Source organism: Oenanthe melanoleuca, chromosome 2 (assembly GCF_029582105.1).
Source record: "Oenanthe melanoleuca isolate GR-GAL-2019-014 chromosome 2, OMel1.0, whole genome shotgun sequence".
NCBI lineage: Eukaryota > Metazoa > Chordata > Aves > Passeriformes > Muscicapidae > Oenanthe > Oenanthe melanoleuca.
The window spans coordinates 124599235-124620136 of NC_079335.1; the positions used below are offsets into that span (position 1 = coordinate 124599235).

A 20902-nucleotide genomic window follows, 5' to 3' on the forward strand; every position below is an offset into this window, starting at 1 on the left:
AATGCAAACATAATAAATAAATGAACTAAATAAGGCCAGTTACCTAAATCAACAAGTGTGAGCATGCTTGTGTACTTATGGAAATAGACTCCTGGACACAATGTTTCTCAACTTGGAAGAGAAAAATTTGAAAAGGCAGAAAATTATTACACATTATCCATATCCTCTTCATTTTCCAGATTGTCAGAAGAACAGAAGTCACAGGGGTCTTGATCTAATTAATTTACAGTGGTTTAGGTATTCAATTAGGATTGATATCTGAAAGGAAACAGGAGTCTAAAAAGGAAACTGTCATCATTGGGTAACACCTACTGAACTTTTCAGCTGCATCAGCTATATTTTTTTCTAATCTGTTTTACTGTCTGGGTTGTTATTAAGCTGACTGCAATTACATTCAGCAGGTAATCAGTACAAATCAGCTGTATTGTGCAACAAACCACTAGAGCAGAAACACTTGTAACTCTGAGTCTCTCCTCTTTTCAAAGAAGAAAAATTAAGAAGTCTCCCCCCTTAGAACTATCTCTGACTTTGGTAATATGAACAAAATCTACAATTTCTACAGAAAAACTTCTACCTCTTTAGTGGTGGCAGAAAAGTTTTTTCAGCTACTAAAATTTTAGTAGTCTTACATTTTGTAGGTGCTTTAACCTATGGTCTGTGTGAATTCAATCTTTAATAAATATCTCACCCTAGCAAACTCTCACATGCTTTTCCCTCCCTGTACATCAGCTTTTTCCACTGCTGTACATCAGCACCAGATGTGCAATCTGTACAATGTACTTGGTCAGTTTGACTTCCCTGTGTAACCAGTCCCCTGCTGCCCCAGGCTACTCTTTCCATTTACTGAGGTTCTTAACCCTTTGCATTGAGAGACTCTCTTGAGAGTGGAATTGGTTAAGTATAATCCCTAATTAATTATGTGTCTAATCTGGACCTAATTAGAACCTCACTGAATTCTAAACCAGTTTCACATGAGGTCACTCTGTATCTCCTGGAGTGCCTGAGGATGGGGAACCTGACCCTATGGAGAGCTGGATTTAACTGCTAGTTGGGTGGATTGAACCTCTCTGCCCACTGTGTCCCAGAAGTGAGCTGTGCTGAGACAATGCATGGAACTCTTCATCCAAAACACTTCCAATCCAGCAGTTTGAACAGGCTGGTGCCTGTGCAAATGCCTTGTGCCACCCATATCCTGTAATTACTGGTCAAGACTGGGAGATCCTTCTTCATCTGAAGGATTGTGATCTGTTTATTGCTATTTGCCTTTGTCAAGCCACCTCTAATTGTTCTCATGCTACTAAAAGTGTGCCTGGCCTTTGGTCCCAAGCACTCAGCAACAACTGGAGCATCCTTTCAATATCTGGACTCTACCAAATACATGCTGTAATGTTATAGTCTCTAATTCTTTTTAGGGCAACACTAAATAGTTTACTGTTTTCTCATCCCCATTTTTTATCTGAGGTGCTCATAAACTCCATGGATATTCACCTTAGAGAGCACATGAGCATTGAAGGATTCCTTTCCAAACTGCCAGTGGGATGTCAGTAGGAGGATAGTGACTAAAACTCATGCACTCAAACTGATTCTTCTGTCCATAGGTATCATAAGAAAGATGTATCTGCTAGAAGTGTTTTGTGACACACATCATTTAATTGCTCACTGTGGGATTTCTTTTGCATTGGTTTTGTTGTGTTTTATTTTCTCTAGTCTCAGGACACCAGAGGAGAGTTTAACTCTGCCTTGGGTTTGAAGACAGTTTTTTTCAAAAGGGGCAAGACTTCCATTAAAATTTATCCCTGTGGATTTGCTCTTTGGCATGCTTCTTTTCTGTCTTTGCACTGACCACTAGTAAATGATTGAATAGCTACATACAGAGCTATCTTTTCATGAGTAAGATAAAGGAACTTGCCTTGCACAGCTGTTTGATAAACCTTGATCCTAGGAGTCCTCATCTTTTAATCCAAACTTCTGTAAAAAAAGCAGCTGGGATTTCTAAAAGGCTTCTGTAGGTTAAAAAAGCTATAAAACCTCTATCTTTTTGGTACAGCCCAGGTAAAGCTGTAGAAGTGTGACCTATTTGAAGTCACATTCATGTGTAAACTACAAACATTCCTAGGAGTTCTAGATATGGAGAATATTTCTGTTTGGAAAGCTCTCTGGATGCCTACCTTCTGGATCTTTCATGTGAATAGACCTAACACACTAACTGCAGCTGGGAGCACTGTCAATCAGCAGCTGAAGGGAAGTTGTTTTTCTTACAGAATGGTGAATGAAGCAGCACATGAACAAGTAAAAGCACGAGACACTTGCCTGGAAACTCAAAACAGGCAACCCTGTTCACTGGTAGAGCAAATTTTTCAGTGTAGTGATTTGGTTTCATCTATGACTCATGCTCTGAAAAACATGAGGTACTGCTACCCACCCTTTTAGAAGAACAGGTTATCCTAAATACCTCTGCAGGCAAACATTTGTACATTGTTTAAATTAACTATATTTTTTTCACTTGTATGGGGTAAAGAAGTTCCATCCCAAACCATAAAACATCAAATTTAGCTAAATGACAATTTTTTAAAAGCTTCATAGGCCTGAACTCAACTAAGATGGCAATTATTCTAGAACTGTAATCACTCTTAAGTGCAGAATTTTAAACACATACACAGCTCCCAAGGGACAAGGGGACATTGTTACTGCATGTGGGAACAGTGTAACTATAGCAGGCAGAAAGGAGGGGGAAAAGTATCTTGCAAAGGATTCAGAGAACAATCTGAACCAACAGGTACAAACGAGATCAATGTAACTATACATGCACACATCTGCCACAATAATAACATTTCATCTGAAATGAAATAGTTATTTATATTGTGTTTCAGCCAACAGAAACAGCAATTTATCTTCTCATAAGCTGGTTTAAATAGCAGGGGTTTTTTTTCCCACAAAGATGACTTTGGTGAAGCTTCTTATATATGAAACTAAAAAAAAAATGAAACAAATTATGGTCTTTTTGAGTCACAAAAGCAAATGAAAATCACACACAACCAGCTCAACTAGGAAGCATTTTCAACATAATTCTTGCAAAGAAATGATAACAAAAAGAGCTGACATATACCCAAGTTCAGAGTCAGACTGGAGTTGCAGCACTGAGGGGTCTGTGTCCCATTGCAGGGTCCTAGGGTGGTAATCAGCCGTGCAGCACGAAGGGGAGGGAAAAAAAAGAACACACAGAATTAACTGAAAGGATGAACACAACCCCATCTCTTAGTTACATGCTCTATGTTGTACATTCAACCTCCAGGTGCAAGCCACAGCCACCATATGTCAAACAGGGTTTGTATGTCAAACTGAGACAGGGCAGGCAATTTACTGAAACCACATATTATTGATAAACAGAGGAAAGAAGCTGGATTTGCTGTTGCATATTGATTAATTACACATGGGGTTGGGTTTTTTTCTTTTTCCTGAAAAAGTCTAACTCTTTAACTTAGGTCGATGGATCCACAGTAATTTGTAAAATCTGCAGACACAATTTATTTATGTTTTTGTGATAAGGTAGACTGAGCACTTGCCATGAACTCCACTGAAGAGTTTACCCCTTCACACACTCCTAGTCAGACAATAATCCATCCTGTACAACACTGCTCTGGGCAGGAACATCACATAGTGCATATGACAACAAATGGCAGACTGATCCCAGCTCTGACATACTCTGGGGGCATCTGGGACAAAGAAACAAATTCCTCTTCTTTTCCTCCTGATAAAATTCCTGGGAAAGAGGGCAAAAATACACCTGAGAGAATCAGATCTATGACAATCTCTTATGGACTGCTGTCAGATGAGGCTGTCACCAAATGTACAAATGTTCCAGGTGTGGTCTGAAGTGGAGATGCTGCCCCTTGCTCTGCAGTACAGTTTTCCATGAAACCAGCTCTAAAACACCTTGCAAACACTCACACAGCCTTCAAAGAGTCTTGTGAAATATTCAGAATCCTCCAATTTAGAAATGCAAAAACTGACATATCAAGGCCAACATTTCAAAAATACCTGCTCCTTCCCTGTCTCTTAATTTTATTTTATTTTTCCACACTCAGGAAGCCACATCTTATATGCAAGAAAACTGCTGGAATCCATGACAGAATCAGCAGCACATTACTGGCTCCTGAGCACCTTTTCCTGCAGTATGAATACCAGATTATGCACTGCTATCACTAGCAGAGGCTAAAGCAAAGGAAAGTGCTCCTTCACTAAGCAAGTCTTCATGAAGACATGCTGGATAATGACAGTTGACAAAAACTCCCCTAATTTCTTTTGAATACAAATTCTGAGGATATAAAGATCATAAAATATTATTATCAGGTTCAGCCAAAACCTGCCATATAATCAGCTGTGGTCAATATGCACAAGTCTTTCTGCAGCAATAGAAAACTCTGCCAATGAATCACTCATATAAACTAACAAGGTACTGAATTAGTTCAGAAATAGACCTATTAAAGCCAAATAATTATTCTACCTCTTGTCCTTAGTAAACTCACCCATTCTATTACCAATGTTAACTCACTCTCTGGAGAGACAAAGGCATGTCCTCACCCTTGTCTCAGAATTCCAGAATGAAAAAGAATCAATCTCAACACCTTGTGCATACAAAAAGAATGAAAAACCATAATGCAAAGCTGCTTTCTCATGCAACATAAGGGCACTCATTTCCCTCAACTTCTTATGATCCATAGCAACATTTATCAGGATAAAAGACTATACTGACAAAGAAAAGCTTCTCCAAAATGAAACTGTATTACAAAAGGTCAGAGATAAAATAATACAGAAATAAAGAACAGATTTTTCCCTTGCAACTTGACTGCAGTGTAAGTACAGTGGAAAATGGACATAAGATCTGAATGCCTGATGCAAGGCAAAGACATCAATGACTAATGCATTATAGATACTCCACTAAAAATGCTGTCTGTGTAAAGATTACTCTTGTAATGTCACCAAGGTCATTTGCACATATTAGGACTTGCTATATAAGAGCCAGTTTCTAATTTTACTGCTGCCTAAGGGCTACTAATACATTCACATACAGGTTTTCCAAACTCTTAAGAGAATATACATGTAACTCATTTCAGTTTCCTCCCTCCAACATTCACTTTCAAACCTACAGGATTTGTAGGAAGATAAAGGCTATTTCATCAGAAAGAACACCATTATAATCTGATTAAAGCAAAAGCTTGCAACAGGTCTCTAGAAGTATGGTGACTATGTTCCACCTCCAGGAATCCAGGCCAGGTCACAAGAGAGGGCACCTCTACCTAATAACCCAGATAAAAATGCTGAAAAAAAATAAATTAGAGATCTCCCACATTCAAGACAGCACTCAAATCCCAAAAATATGAGAAGAGCAACACTTATGGTTTGGGCCATCACATGCAGACATGAATAGAGGTGTTCTTCCCTTTAATATTTGTTATCTGGGTTCTCACATACAGCCTTCACCACTCTGGACACTGATACCTACTTTTAATAGCAATTCTCCTTGACTCCTAATTATATCTGGTTTCAACAGCTTTAATGCATCTGCAAAGCATTTCCCAGATTTGTGCTCCACTGTGCAGTGCTGTGTTACCACTTGCACAGGTGTGAGAAATAGATGAGGAAGTTCTCAATCTGCTTGGCCAAGCAATGCTATCACAGAAAATGAGGCTGCAGCTAACAAATCCTCAGGTTTCAAGTCTCTTGCCCTGGGAGACAGAACACAAGTGGCTACACTCAGGTAGTAGAGGCTGGAGAGCACAGGGAGTGACTGTTTCAAGGAACACTGTTGATTTGTTCTTTGTCTCTTCCTGGCACCTGAAGAATGTCATCAGATCAAAATGAAAATGAGTGAACAGTAAAGATGTAATCTGGACCTGTAATTTAGCCAGTTTCCATGGCAATAACATCAAAAAAGAAAGGAATAGATTCTTTGAGGTTTAGCAACCCAAAAATGATGTTGAATAGCCTGTGCTGTCATCCTGACTAGAAAATTAAAGCTAATCTATGGATGAGCATCACAATTACACTTGTTCTCCTGTGGACACTCCTCAGAGGTGATTTTAAAATGCCACTGGATCTCAGCAGAAAAGCAGTTGCCAGTTTTTTCCAACTAATGCACGAGTTCCTCCTCCAGATGCTTCTTCATGAGTAAAAGGATTAGGTGCTGTTGTTCTTTTTTTCTTTCTAGCTTCTTCATAAAAGAAAACTGCAATAGCTTAACTTAAGTCACCCAGAGACAGAGGTGGAGAAGGAATGTCACAGACCCTGAGGAAAGTGCATGGCCTAGGAGTCAGCAGCCAGGCTGAGGTGTTCCCACCCTGGACCTTTCAGAGTGCATGAGTGGGTCAGGATTCCCCTAAAGGGATTCAATGGATTTTGACACAAAAACCTTTTAGTTAACATTTTTATGGGGAAAGAGAGGAGCATTAGACAAGCAGAAAAAAGTAGTGCTCCCAGTCCTGCAGACTCCTCCCATGGGTGAAGGGACTGACACAGTGATGGCAAGGACCCCTGGAAACTCACTGAACAGCACAGTCAGGGCTAAGCCAGATCAGTTTCCCCCACCCCAAGAGCACTGACACTATTTCAATCAGTTCTACCCAACATTGTTTCAGAGCAGGGTGCTCTATCAGTCTCCCACACAGTGGCAAACAATAGCCCTGTGTCATGGTCCATCCCTCTTTACATGTTCAGTGCACACCAGCTGACCCTGGCTCACTGAAGGGTAAAAAACTGTATTACTAAATAACAGATTGTTCTAAAGGAGCACAAAGGGAATGAGGGCTGTTAGATGTTGCACTAAGAAGACAAGGTACAAGTGTTATTATTTCTCTTTAAACTGATCTGCTTTCACTCTCTTTCTTTAGATAGGCATCTCAATAACCTATTTTTTTCTCAAATTTAGGACAGTATTAATGCTGGTGCTGTTTCAGCTCTTACTACTGAAGAAGTAACAGATAACTTTGACACATCATCTTTTAATAACCTGAAGAAAGACTCCAACAGGAGGAAGAGACCCAGATGTCATACATTTACTAAAGGATTGGATGGTAAAACACTTATCTCTTCTGAATTCAAGTCCAAAGCATTGGGAAAATATTCAGAGAGCAATTCTAAAAGGTCAGAGAACTGCTGCAAAATTTCAGGTGGGAGGAATTTGAACAGAAGCATTCCCTTTTCTGTAACATTATTATTATTACCATGGAAAAACAGGCACTGCCATATGTTACAATGCTCTGCATAGCCTTACATCCAGAAGATTTTATTCTGATTGCATAATGTCAATTATGTAGATTAAAAATGTGGAAAAGACTAAAATAAATAAACCAAAAATAAAATAAAACACTTGAAACCTTTTGGAAAATTCCCAATATCAGAATGCATTGATGAAACATTGATTCTGACACCTAAAACTGTCTGGAATCCATGAGAACTTCTCAGCTGATTTAAGCAACTCTGGGTCTGGCCTTAGCAGACGTGTATGAAACACAAAAGGCATCAGTTCCAATACATACACTTAATAATCTGCCATCATAAAATGATATTTAATATCTGCAATCAAGGTCACATCACAGTAGAATTTGGCTCTGGGTAAGTGCTGCAATCCAACACTTTCCATATGCAACATACTGGCAGCTTAGTTCTGACTTGGCTCCCCTGCAGCCACAATCAAATCCTCCCTCATCTGTTGCTGATGCTGCAGAACATGTGTTCTGCATGACTTCTTTTCTCCCCCACTCCCCTTCCCAGGTCAAGAGCAGCCAGGCCTGAAAATCCAAGCTTTGGCAAAAAAGGCTCCTCACAGGAATAACAGCAAACTCTGCCTTCCCAGGGGCTTCTTGTAGAGCAGAAACCTCTTTGCAGCACTGCAAATCACACCTCCAGCAGAACTGGAGGAAAGCAAACACCATATTCTGGCATCTCCTGTCACCAAGAGCTGTTGTGCTCTCCAGAGCAGGAGGAAACTGCACTGACAGTGTTCTGAGACCTGAGGTGTCTCCTGAACTCAGATATCCACATGTGTCCCTAATGAAACACCATTAGATATGACAGGGCCCAAACCAAGCATCTCTCCTTGCAGCAACAACAGTGTCCCAAAATAACCCTTCATATGGGAAACAGCAATGCCCTCCTAACCCTAAAACTCAGTGGCAAACTGTGCCATGACTCCACAGATTAGGCTCTGCCAGGGTTTTTCAGTGATTAAAGGCCAATCCACTAAGCAGAGCATAGACTGTTACTAAACTGGAGCAAAGAGACCTGAAATGGTGGGACTCACCCAGAGCATATGGACTCACCTATCCTCAAGGCACCTTTGCTTACCAGAGCAATATTTCTAAAATGATGTGATTGTGACTAGCCCCACTCTCCCCATCTGTGGCAGGCAACCCTGATGTCGCAGGGGGTATTTATACAATCTTCAGGCACCTAAATTAAGGGCTCCACCAATGAAACATTATCACAGACTCTTTCCATACAAACAGAAAGGCAGGTGGTTGCACCATGCAGCACTTCCAAGCACCCAACTTAGACTCCAATTGTGAGTAGCTATTAGAGGTGGTTGGTATTTTTACTGTTCACTCACTTGGATCTGCCGAGAAATAGATAACAAAGCATCAGCTGCTACTTGACAGCCTGCAGGCTTCAGTCTCCTTCATGCTTTCTTTTCTTCTAACTTCAAATGCAGCTAGCAAAATAAGTGAATTAGGAAAAAGAAGCTAACCAATAAGCCCAAAACTGGAGAGAACACAATTCTTACTTCTGACTTTGATGTAAGGAGGAGCCTTATGTTTAAAACCACAATTTTAACCCTAGATTACAATTTCCAAATGATTCAGAATTGCTTACATTAGGAACTCTGCACCTTCATACTGATGGCACATTGAAAAATATGTTACACCCAATTCATACAACCTTAAAAAATACTGGACATAACAACTGTGAGATAAGAGACCTCTTTCAAATCACCAACAGAATAAAATGCTAAATGCTAAGATGTGAATGAATGCATTTTTAAAATATGATACCAAATATTGTCAGTAAATTGCAATCCAGTAGTATTTGCAGTTTCAATGTGTAATCTACCATATATCTAGACCCTTTTTTTAAAAAAAGTCTGAGTATTGCCAGAATTAATTTAAGGCTGCATAATTATTTAGATACTTTAAAGAGTTCTACCTAGTTCATTGTGTCAGTTTGTCCAAAGCTCCTAACTTGCTGCTGATTAAATAGAAAATCTGAACTAAGAAACTGTTGATGAGAAATTACTGCAGAAGTTTAAATACGTGTGCACAGATAAGCCATTTGTTTTTATTCCTTTCTCTCTACATTTTTTATAATTTTAATTCTCTTCACTGTGATTTTCACTTTCTGATATTTTTTGTACACTTGAAGTTTGTCTCCAAAACTATATTAAAAAAAAGAAGCTACTAGTCAGAGATGGAAAAGTACCACTTGCCTCAATGGATGGTTTGCATCTAAGCCACTATTCTGCTGCCATCTGTGCTCTGTTTTGCAGATCTGTTCCACTTTGAAAGGATTGGCAAAAAGAAAATACCTTCCTTGTGCTGCTTGTTTTCTGAAGCACTCTATGAGCAAGATGGCAATGGGCAGTTAGGGAGGATTTGTGCCTCTCAACATGATGCTCACTTGTGCTCGTGGAGCAGAAGTCTGCTCTGACTTCAGTGTATGTTCTTGTGCTCAGACTGGGCTGCTGCTGCTAATCATAAAATAAAATACATTGAGAAAACAAGGAGCTTGGCACTGCTACTGGAGCACAGCCAGAAGGTTTTGCTTGGGTTTTCATTTACACTTCCAAGCAGGCTGACACCTCTGACTTCCAGTCTTCACCAATAAAAAGAGCAACTCTGACCTCCCTGAGAGCACAGCACTGTCTTTCAGCTGCCTGTTAACCATAAGAGCCCTTTTCAGAATGGCATGAGTTTAAAACACTACTTTTTTTTTAAGGTATATTTATGAAAAATAACAGACAAATAATATTTAAAACACATGTATATTTCAAAATTCTTCTTGAGTCTATGCTGAAGAACGGATTTAATAGTTTTTAAATACAATTTGACTTCTAAATCAGGATGAACAATTCTGGCAAGCCTGCAATGATAAGGACATATCACAGGGCCAACACCCTGCTGATTCCCATTTCACAGAATTCCACCAGTTAAATCCGAAATTTAATTCATCCAATCTGCTGAACTTATCCCATATTTGAAGCTTGTCCTTTGATTCAGGTCTGCAATACAGCTCTCCTGGAAATATCATACTCACACTTTATATTCTATAGCTACAGAAATCTTAGTCTGCAAATTTATGCTGGTTTATCAGGAGGGGCACTGTGGGCAGCAGGCTGGGTCTGTGAGGACAGGAGGTCAAATAGTTAGAACTGACACAGATTCACTCTGAGTGCCAGATACCACAATGGTCATTTTGAAAGTGCAGGAATAAAAAACAGGTTTGGGTGCAAGGCACAAGTTGCTTTATTCCCTTAGCAAACCCTGAAAATTCCTTTTTTCAAACACTATTTTTGTCTTGGTTTTCATTCCAAGAGTAACTCTGTGCAGCAAAACACAACTCAAACGAACACAAATGTAAAGAAAGAACTTGGCAGGAGAAGTTTTATATGCTATCAGCTTGTGCAAATGCTTGAAAGGAACTTCAGTACTCACTTTAGGAGTCTTTGATCCAGACTCCATGGATATGCATATGAGGAAAGTTTTCTTATAAACTTCAAGGGGATTTGGGTACAGTTGCATAAAAGACAAAATCATATTTAATAGTCCAATCTAGGCAAGGCAATCTCTCAGAGGAATCAAAGAGGTAACACGAAGGTTGGAACCTACAACTTTTAGGTCTGGTATTATTCAGGTGAAGAGGAAAGCGAAAGATTTCAGCAAATTTTCCATTTTGCTTTGGCACTAAAATCCAGTAACTACTAGCTGGAAGAAGGGCTAGCATTTCCCTTCCTTTATACAATTTGTTTTGTGGTAGAAAAAGCAAAATCATTCCAAAAGGGGATGAGATTTTTTGCTACAATTAGGGTTGAAACAAGAACTCCTTGTCTGAGAGTTATCAAAATTTTTTCACATTAACAGTCAAAATGTCAAAAGTTTTCATGACCCAATGATCTGACATTTAAGAGACCAGCTCAGAAAGTATTTTTTTCGTTTGAACTATTAAAGTAAATAAATACATCTAAAATTTATGAATCAAAACCTACTAAATGGAAAACCATTCATTTTCATAGGTTCTGCTTATGGAAAATTTTACATGGCCTACTTAGACTGTTTCAAAACTCCTTGGGGGAAAAAATAAAATTAAAAAAAAATAGCAATATCTCACCAGGAGCAGCAATTCCCACTTAATATATTTGAAGAAAAATCCTAAAAATTTCATTACTGAAATAGTTACTCATTGAATCTTTTAATTTTTCCAAACAAAACAAAATTGTGAATGGAAATTTCCTAAATCTTTTTAATAGGCTAGAGAAGTAGAAAGCACCAATATGCACTAACTGTATGAGTTTAACTATGTTAAACAGTTTAACATAGGAGGTGATCTTACACAATTTAATTAAATCAAGATGAAATTCAGTGCAAGAGAACTGTTAAGCTGAGCTGGCCTTAGCAAGTAAGTTGTTTTGTTTTAAGAGGATTAGTGTTTTAGTCCCTAAAATCATCTGACTGTCTGACTAAATATATGATGATATGCCTGTAAATAACTAAAGAGAACTAACTGTAGCTGGGCTGATAACCTAAATGGTTAAGTGGGGCTTTATACATTAATATTATTTTCTTCTGGATGCAGCTGGGGCTCAGGTTTCCAAGGCATTTTATAAGCACCCTGGGAATGGCAATCTTTCCTTCTCCTTTGATTTATAGCATGGAGATGTTTGCTAATGAGAAGAATAATCAAAGATCTGGAGGACTGAACTCTATCAATCCTTTAGGAAGGAAAGCATGAAAATCTTTAATGATGCCAGAGGCACACATGCTAAAAGGATTGCAGATGATTCTAATTAATATGGACCATTCAGACCTTGTAACTGGCACACACTGAAAAACACTCCCTACTTTCTAGGTCAGATATACAGACACTTGAAAGCAACTGCCAAATATCAGTCCCTAAGGTGTCTGCTTCTGTTTATGGACTAAAAAAAAACCAAAATCAAACCACCAAAAAAACTGGCAGGGAGAGGCTTTAGCTATCTAGGGTTAAATATTAATTGAATGTAGAGGAGAAGGATTGTGGTTCTTCTTGTGCAGGGTGAAAAGGAAGGAAAAAAATGTAAGAAATCTGCCAGCCTTGCATCCTAACATATGCAGGGCAAGTTATGATGTGCAAACAGCCCAACACAGCCCCCCATGGCTATCCTGCAAACAGGCTGATGTTGGAAGTGTGAGAGACTGCAGCATCACTTTAAAAAGCAGAAGAGTTCCTAGGCCAAAGACAGCAGAGACAGCCAGGGATCCCCCAGGCAAGGGGAGGAGGCTAACACTGTCACAGCTTCACAGAAAACATCACCATTCAGGTTGAGAAGGCTTAAGGCACCATTTGGCCTCTAAGTCTGCTGGAAACTGTAAAATGAAACGTGTGCCAAGCAATCCTGACAATGGAGTTGTGGTAAATTAAATGGAAAAAAATGTAACAGCTGGGTGTTATTAATTTCTGTCCTACCATGTAATGGTGCACACCCCATACCAAGCCCAAAGCCACTGAAACAGACTGGCAACACAGCATCCCAGAGGCTATCCTGTTTATCTCCAGCCACCAAGCAGAAAACTTCTCTTGACTCTGTGAAAGGCTACACAACAGTCCCTGGGCTACAATCCTTCTTTGTCTGAATAAAACACCATGCTAGCAAAGTTTTCCATGAAATAGTTATTTTCCCTCAGTCTTTCCTGTAGCTCCCTTAGAATCTTTACATTGTTCTGTACTTCCCTTTGGCTCAGCCCATTTATGAATTAAGTATGCCACTAAAGCAGCCATTTAGAAAGCATTTTGTACATATAAATTGGTCTTACAAAAAAGCACCACAAAGAAAGCAATCCACTACTAATAACTGTTCCAGCTGCTGCTCCTGAGGCAATACATCACAGGCCCACTGGTCCTGGAACAAGTGAAGAAGGATCCCTGTCATTTCTGAAAGTGGTAACACAATGAAATGCTGGTAATTCAAAGCTGAGTGGCAGTGATGAAAGAGCATCATTGCACAGAACCTGTCAAATGCATTTTCTTAATGAAAAAGTAGCTAAGCCCAAGGCAACACGGTTCTGTTGGCAGTGGTTTTAGCAGATCCTATAGAAACATGGTTTTGCTAATGTCTGAGAAAGATGTTTTCTGCAGCTAAAGAGAAGATAGGAAATATGCTGTATGGACTATTAAAAGTGATCTATTACAATAATCCAACCTTCCTGTACAAGTAAAATAGAGACCAGAATCCACCTTCTTTTGCCTTCTTTATCTGTCTCATCAAACAGCAAAGTAGACACTTAAAAGAGAGAATGACATTCTGATATCCTTTCTTCAGCTTGTTGATGCCTTATACTACTGTTCTTGGTAAGAAACTGTTTGAAAATTAAAACTGAGCTGCCAAGTCTGATTTTTCAGGAATAAAGGACAGAACTCAAACATTTTGATGATATGTAGATGTAGTCATGAGAAATCATCGAACAAAAAGTATCTTTCTGAATTTAAGTATTATGTAGTAAGAACACACTGGGCTAGAGAAACTTTTTTCTTTTTTTTTCTTACTGACAGTGAGCAAGATTAAATACAAAACTGTAAAATAATGACATGCTTTGACTCATTTGGTACCCAGCTACTCCATAGCTCTCTCTTTCCTTTTGATTGTGTATCAGAAAAACATGAAATGTTTGTTTGACAGTCAAACATGAAGTATGTGGGATTAACACAAGACTAGTGTGTGTGTTTAGATGCTGCATTATAAATCAGAAAACCTATTATTTAAAAAAATGAACAAACAATATGCTGCAGAGAAAAAGAACTGGAATCACATCTGTTTCTTCCTGCACTGGGCCAATGCAGTGAACATCAATACATTGAAAGAAAACATATCCCAGTGTATTTCTTTTTATAACAAAATGGCTCAAAGTGGCCATGGTAGACGAAGGAACACAGAATCACACCTGATGAAAACATACACAAATGCAGAGTAATACTGTCAGCAAACTTCAAAACAGAATGAGAGAGAAGACGTGCTCTCAACTCTACATCAGTAAGGACATCCAACCTAATGTGACAGCTGCTGCTATATTCTGAAATACAACTGGGAACATTCAGAGGTCACAGTGACTGCAAGAGGAACTGATGTAGTGGACAAAACCATGCCATAAGCCAAAGCCAAAGGTGATGCTGCTCCTCAGAGAAAAGTGCTCCAGCATTGCTGACAGCTGTTCTATTTCTAGGACTTCTCATTTAATGTATTTTAGGCAGAATTAAAAAACTAGTGATGATGAAACAATCAGGACTCCAGAGTGATCTAACTTCTCCAGCATATCACTGCTACAAAATCTCTTTGAGAAATCCAGTTTTCCTTTATTTTTTGTTTTCTTTGCTACCTAATGCAATTCTGAAACTCATTCTCACAGGAATTTTCATTAAATATTTAGAGCTTCATCCAAAGAAGGGCTAACCCTGCTTTACTGCAAGTACACTTCATAGACTGAAGGAAGTTAATCAATTTCAGCACATAAAACTTCTTTCAAAACCTGTGATATCAAAGGAACAACAACATAAATCAGGTAGGAACCATTTAATCCAAGTATTACATTGTACCCTAATCCAAATATGAACAATAATGAGTAACAATAGCCAAACAAATCCACAGCACAGTCCAATGGGCTATGAGAGAAACAGTACAAAATAATCCAGCTTACATTATTTTACAGCAGACAAAGCATCATTTTGAAATAGCCATCCTCTGAAATAAGCCACCAGAAGATTGTCTTTGTCTTTATGTGAGCCCACAAAATAATCAGGTACCTAAACTTATGCACAGTAAAATAAAGTTAGAAAGCAAAAGAGCACAGCTAAAATTCTTGCAGAAAGAAGGGCAACCATTAACCTTTACACACCTAAGACAGCTGAGCCTGGTGCAGTTCACTGAGCAGAAGGAAGGTAGGAAACCTTACACCCAGCCTAATGGGATTCTCATGTTCCCCAATGCACAGCAGGAAGTGCTGCACACATGGGACCCCACTGGACACACACACACACACACTCACACAAACACAATTCACAATAAATGAGATGCTACTCACAAACCTACCACCATAGGAAAGTGAAGCTAGCTGAGAACATTTAGGATGTTCCCTGATAGGAGCACATAGGAGCAGTGAAGGATACAAAAAGGGCCACAGAGATAACTCACACCTTGGTCCCCAAATGGAACTCCTCCCTGAACATGCCAGTTGAACACAGGATCCCCTGTTCCCTACAGGGAACACAGGATACACACCAAGGCAGGCTGGTGTGAGCCCTGGAAGCCGCCCAGCCACAGCAGCAGCTCCTCCCAGCACAGGTGCAATTCTGCTCTCTCATGTGGGGTTGACATGCCAAGTGCAGATGGATCCTACCTGAGCAGGATACAAGGTCTGTCCAGGGAGCTGCTCAGCCACAAAACCTCATACTGCACTGCCTGGCTCTGAGGCACTGTGCAAGGTTTGTCCTTGTGCACCTCCTCAGACAACACAAACCCAAAATTCATGGCTGTGAGTGCTGCAAAGACAAAATTTACCAATGCCTAAGGTATGCTGAGTAGCAGAACATACCTCTCCATGGGCATATTTCAATTATATTATTTATCATCCTTTTTATCACACAAGGGTAGCAAAAGTTCAGAGTATCCACCAGAGAGATGCATACAGTTATTACAAAGGAGTTTTAGATTAAAAGAGGCAAATCTGTGCTTCACACTATGCTGCAGCACAGGACCTCTCAGCAAATGCCTTTACCTCAGCCCTTTCCTTCACATATATTCAAATCCACATTGAAGCTGTGCATGTCTGTGCATGTATAAACTGACCATCTGCAAGGGGGAGCCATAAAAATGCTTACAAAATACTAGACAAAGCAAAACACTTATCCTGAAAGAGCCAAGAGCCATACTCTATTCCAAGGAGAAGCTCCATGCAACCCTGCAATACTGTCTTATGGAAAATGAGTCATGTCTGAATACATCATATAAGAAAGCTCTGTGAACCAATGACCCATCTATTCAGGCATGGGTACCTGCTCAGGATATGCAATTTTTACATCCTATCTGTGTAGCACAAGCAATACAGGCATCAAAAAAAGCCAAGTGAGATGTGTAAAGCAATGTGGAGACAGCTGAGTTGCTCTCTGAGCAACAGCTGGACTCCAGTGACTTGTTCAGTGTAGCCTGGTAAGAGCAGCACCAGAATCAAAGTGTAACTTTTGCCTACTCAGAAATGATACTCAAGACCACAAAAAAAAAAAAAAAAAAAAAAAAAAAAAAAAAAAAAAAAAAAAAGGCTCTGCTGTCCAACTGAAAGTATTCAGTCAGCAATTTCTAGAACAGTTATCCATCTAACATCTGCTTATTCTTACAGTTTCTGTCATGGCTCAGAGGGAAGCTGGAATGCTGCTCAGACCTAATGTTTTCCTCAGTGAAAATGTTATGGCAAATATCAAAATGGTACTAAAGATTAAGCAGCAAAAAAAAAACCCATAGAAACTTGGGATGCAGAGGACAGAAATGGTTCCACAATTTAGTGCTATTACAAAGTCCACCCCACCTCTTCCAATACACTGAATGGCACCAGAGGAAAAGACAACACTGCTCTGGCTGTTGTGCTGGAGATAACAGACAATGGTCCTGGAGGACAGCAGCACTACTGCTCTGTAGGTGGCATGGCAGAAGGGACTGCTGTGACCATGCAGCTTTTCTTCCTGTGCAACAAAAGGGCTGTACAACTTTTATGAATGAATTATTGTTAGGCCTATTATCTGCCTGCTTGCCAGGCACATTATCCTGGACCAGCAACAGCCACAGATAGAAGATCCCACAGAGTCTTTAGGTAAATTGCTTTAGCATTGAATTTGTCTCACTATTGATTTTTTTTTCATTTCTGCAGCTTCAATACCAAACACTTTGCTGCTTTCATCTTTTCTGCTGGAGGAGCCTGTTTGCTCCTATGTAACTATTACACTTGGTGAGAAACTTACCAGCCAGTTTTCATCTTTCAAAGTAAGACTGAGACCTCTGGTTCCAGGACTACAGCTATCTAACAGTGTTCAAACTCTCCAGTTTATCAACTTTCTTTCCTAAAAAGCAGATGTCATAAACCTGTGCTTCTGGCTGAACTACATTCACTTTTATATAAAAAATCACAGGTGCTTGCTGATCAAAGTATGATCAAAGCATACTTGGTGATATTGGGACCAACAGATTAAATCTGACAATTCCAGTGGTACCAACAACTCAAAGAAGTATGAACACAACCTAGTTTTCTACCAGAATCTGTTCCCTCTTATGGGAACATATGAATATCTCCTGCATTCTTCAAAGCTTTCAACAGACTCTCTCTCCTGTAACAAGCCAAAATCTGTGACCTCACAGCCTTTTTTGGTTTTGTTTTTTTTTTTTTAATATCCATCATCTTCCTCCAGGGAACATTTCAGCAATGAGTAATCAGACTGCCAGCAGGATTTCTGCCAGGCTCTGTGAGCTTGTCATTTCTACAGCATTAGCAGCAGCAACAGTGGACAAGCTGTGATCACTGAGATTGGGGCATTAGCAGCTTTGAAACTAATCTGTTCTCCTCTAAAGCCTGAGCTCAGCCTAGTACAGAAAAGGGAAAGATCTAACAAGCATGATAGCATAACAGGGGATCCAGCAGAAGTGCACCCTCTATCACAGAAAGTGAAATGGAAGAATAAATTAAAATGAAGCAGGAAAACCTTGTTTATACACATACATAGGCAATAATATATGCAGTAGTCAAAATATGTTAGATGGGCATCTCTCAGAGAAAACAGCTGAGGTGGTTCCATCCTGTTTACCCACTGTGATGACAGTCCTACCAATATCTTCCTTGCCTGACCACTCTATCACACATGCAGGCTTGAGTGCACCTGCTCACACAAACACTGAGCACATCTAACTGCACCAGTGACACTAATTCTACTAATTGCCACTCAATACTATCCACTGCTTACAGACATTCCCCAGGGCCTGGACCAGACATTATCTTATTTCCATTACCACAAACCAATTGCTCCAGGCAAAGGGCTGCAAGCAGTCTTCCTAGCACACAGCACAGCCCCTTCAATACCTGAGAATTTGCCAACCAAACTGGGACACTACAAGCAAGGTCTTAGGATTCCAAATGAATTCCTAGTATGGCCACAAGAAGCTGGAAAATGAAAGCCCACAATGCAGAATGTCATGAGCTCAGAAGAAGGGGACAAGCTCCATTCTCCTCTGAAAGGACACGTGGTCTTGTGCTTTCACTGCTCGCTGCTGACAGAGAGCCAAAGCGCTAGCATGGGTAACAGCCAAATAAATTCTTCCAAGAGCCTTTTTTCACCTTAATGGTAAAAAAGTTACACCATTGAGATTCAGAGGAAAAGCAGGAATTTAGAAGTCTCCACCCAGCTTTGTCAGAGCTTCATGCAGGACTGTGGTAAATAGTTTCATCCTGAGCAGCAGGCTAAGCCTTGCTTAAAAATTATTTTTGTTCTATTCAAAGTACTCTGACTTGCTGAAATCTACTGCATTTACTTATGAAGGTAGAATTACACTCTTTTCTGTATTTTAAACTGCTACATCTTACAGGCTTAGGGCTTTTCACTTAACAACCTCAATTTCTTCTAGAGGGTAAGCCTGGGAGCATGGCTGAGCTGATTTAATAGCAGCTGTGCAGCATTCACATTGCAAGGGAAAGTGTCTGCACCTGGCTGAAGGGGACTCAACATACTCTGCTTATGGAAGTGTGGTTTTCCTGATCAGAAGGCTGGCATGGCATGAAATCTGGTGACCTGAAGCTCTGTCACATTCCAGTCTGTGTCTGGAGAGGTTTGATATGATGTCTACTGAGCATTGTTAATACAGAAAGTAATCACTGTGCTTCCAAGCCATTAGCAGATTCTTGGCTCATAGACTTGGATGAGCTGGCAGCTCAGCTCCATGTTAAATTAGTGTGATACAAAATGAGCTATTAGGATCCATCTTTTACATTTCTCAAAATATACAGTAGAGCTGCTTCATCTCTTCTTACTTGAACATAACCTCGTTTACCAGCAGCATCCTCACATTCTTCTTTCTTTTCTATTCTGGAGAAGGAATTTTTTTTGGGATTGCCACTTCATTTTTTATTTCCCCCATGGAAACAAAAATGAGATTACTCTTGTTTCCATCCCTCACACACATTCCACTTTCCAACAACAACAGAGCTGCTTCCCTTCCATTCCAATATCCAGAGTTTCCAAGGCAGAATTGCCAGTGGGTCCTGGGATGTTTCAGTCTGTTCCTGCCCAGGCTCTTCTCTGCCACTGTCAGTGGCACACACTGCAATGAGCAGTCATGGGAACCACGAGGAGGAATTCCAAGGGAACTGGTTATGTGAACAAAGATAACTCAACATGAATAACAGGTTCTACCCCATGGCACATCTCCCTTTGGTTTAGTGTATTTCCAAACAGCATGAGAGCTTCCAGTTGCCCATTTTTGAAGTGTAAATTAAGCTCTTGCTTCCACTACAAGGTTTGGGGATAAGAGCTTAAGATCCATTTATTTGGCTCACATCTGAGACCACTCTTACTGGATGGTATCACCCAGTTGGACAAACCAGGAATGAAAGCACACATTCAATACAGCATATTTTACAGCAGAGAAGGGAAAAAATGGGGAAGAGCAAAGTGAAAAAACCTTCCATTTATTCAAGTGTGTAAAGTCTGTGTCTTACCTTCCTATGGGTCCCAGATCCCCTGAGTCCTGGCTGCCTGCATCACTGGGTGTGCTCACTGATTTCGAAGAGGGAGACATAGGGGTTGGGACTAAATAATGAAAATAACAGGTATCCCATGTTAACACATGCAGCGACTGCACTGATGAAGAGCAGTGTCAGACAAATCAAAACCAATGGACCAAAATGATAGTGGATGAATGAGTAGGAGAGTTTGAAATGGTGAAAGCAAATAAGGAAGGAAAGAAAAAGAAAAGGAAGAGAGTCAAGTGAATTTTAAGTCTTCTGGAAGTGTTAAAACTGACATGTATTTAGACAGGATTGAAAGCCCAATGGGAATCTACAGCTAATCAGTGGAGAAGATACCTGTGGAAATAGGATAGCACTTGTTTTCTTGAGTCTGGTTTGAAGTTGACTTGCAAAAGATTTTAAAGGTATGAAGAAATATCAGGGGCTTGTTTTGCCAAAAAACTAAGTGAACTCTTCTGGTAAAGTCAAGTAGGCAACAGAACAAGCACACTTTTCAAATTCTGAATTTAGATGAAAAGCCAGTGTCCATTAGATATGCTCTAAGGCTGCAGTGTGGAAATGACATCAAAAAGAAAAGCTAAATAAGGAAATCCAGCTAAGTTAAAATCATTTCCCAAAGATGCTGAGAATACACATTAGTTTGCTTGGTGATTGTTTTCTTAAGTAATGTAGGTCATACAAAATTTCCATTTTGGGTGGGACATGATTTCAACCCTCAAGGAAAAGTTTCCCTTGGTTTAGACACTATTTGCCCAAGCTCTTGAAATGATTTTCTCTTTGCCTTGCCAGGGCTTTTGAAGCATATTTCATGCAAAGGCAGTTTTGTTTCCTGAAACAGGAAAGGAAGTTCATAGCTCAAGGTCAGCCCGAGTTAAAGCTCTTCAGCA

At 39.8% G+C, this 20902-nt stretch overlaps 1 protein-coding gene across 11 annotated transcripts in view; it reads right to left on the reverse strand.

Moving 5' to 3' along the window:
- The window catches only part of DYNC1I1 (dynein cytoplasmic 1 intermediate chain 1), a 182837-nt gene that overhangs the window by 140593 nt on the left and 21342 nt on the right, over window positions 1–20902 (reverse strand). For 2 of the 11 annotated variants that reach the window (XM_056486193.1, XM_056486194.1), the window contains exons 4-5: window positions 19986–20043; window positions 3107–3166 (exon numbers count right to left, since the gene is read on the reverse strand). In XM_056486193.1, coding sequence (XP_056342168.1) covers window positions 3107–3166; window positions 19986–20043 — 118 coding nt within the window. Of the gene's footprint in view, window positions 1–3106; window positions 3167–19985; window positions 20128–20902 lie in introns of all 11 variants that reach the window. The other 9 variants (XM_056486190.1, XM_056486191.1, XM_056486188.1 and 6 more) reach the window with 5 other exon arrangements.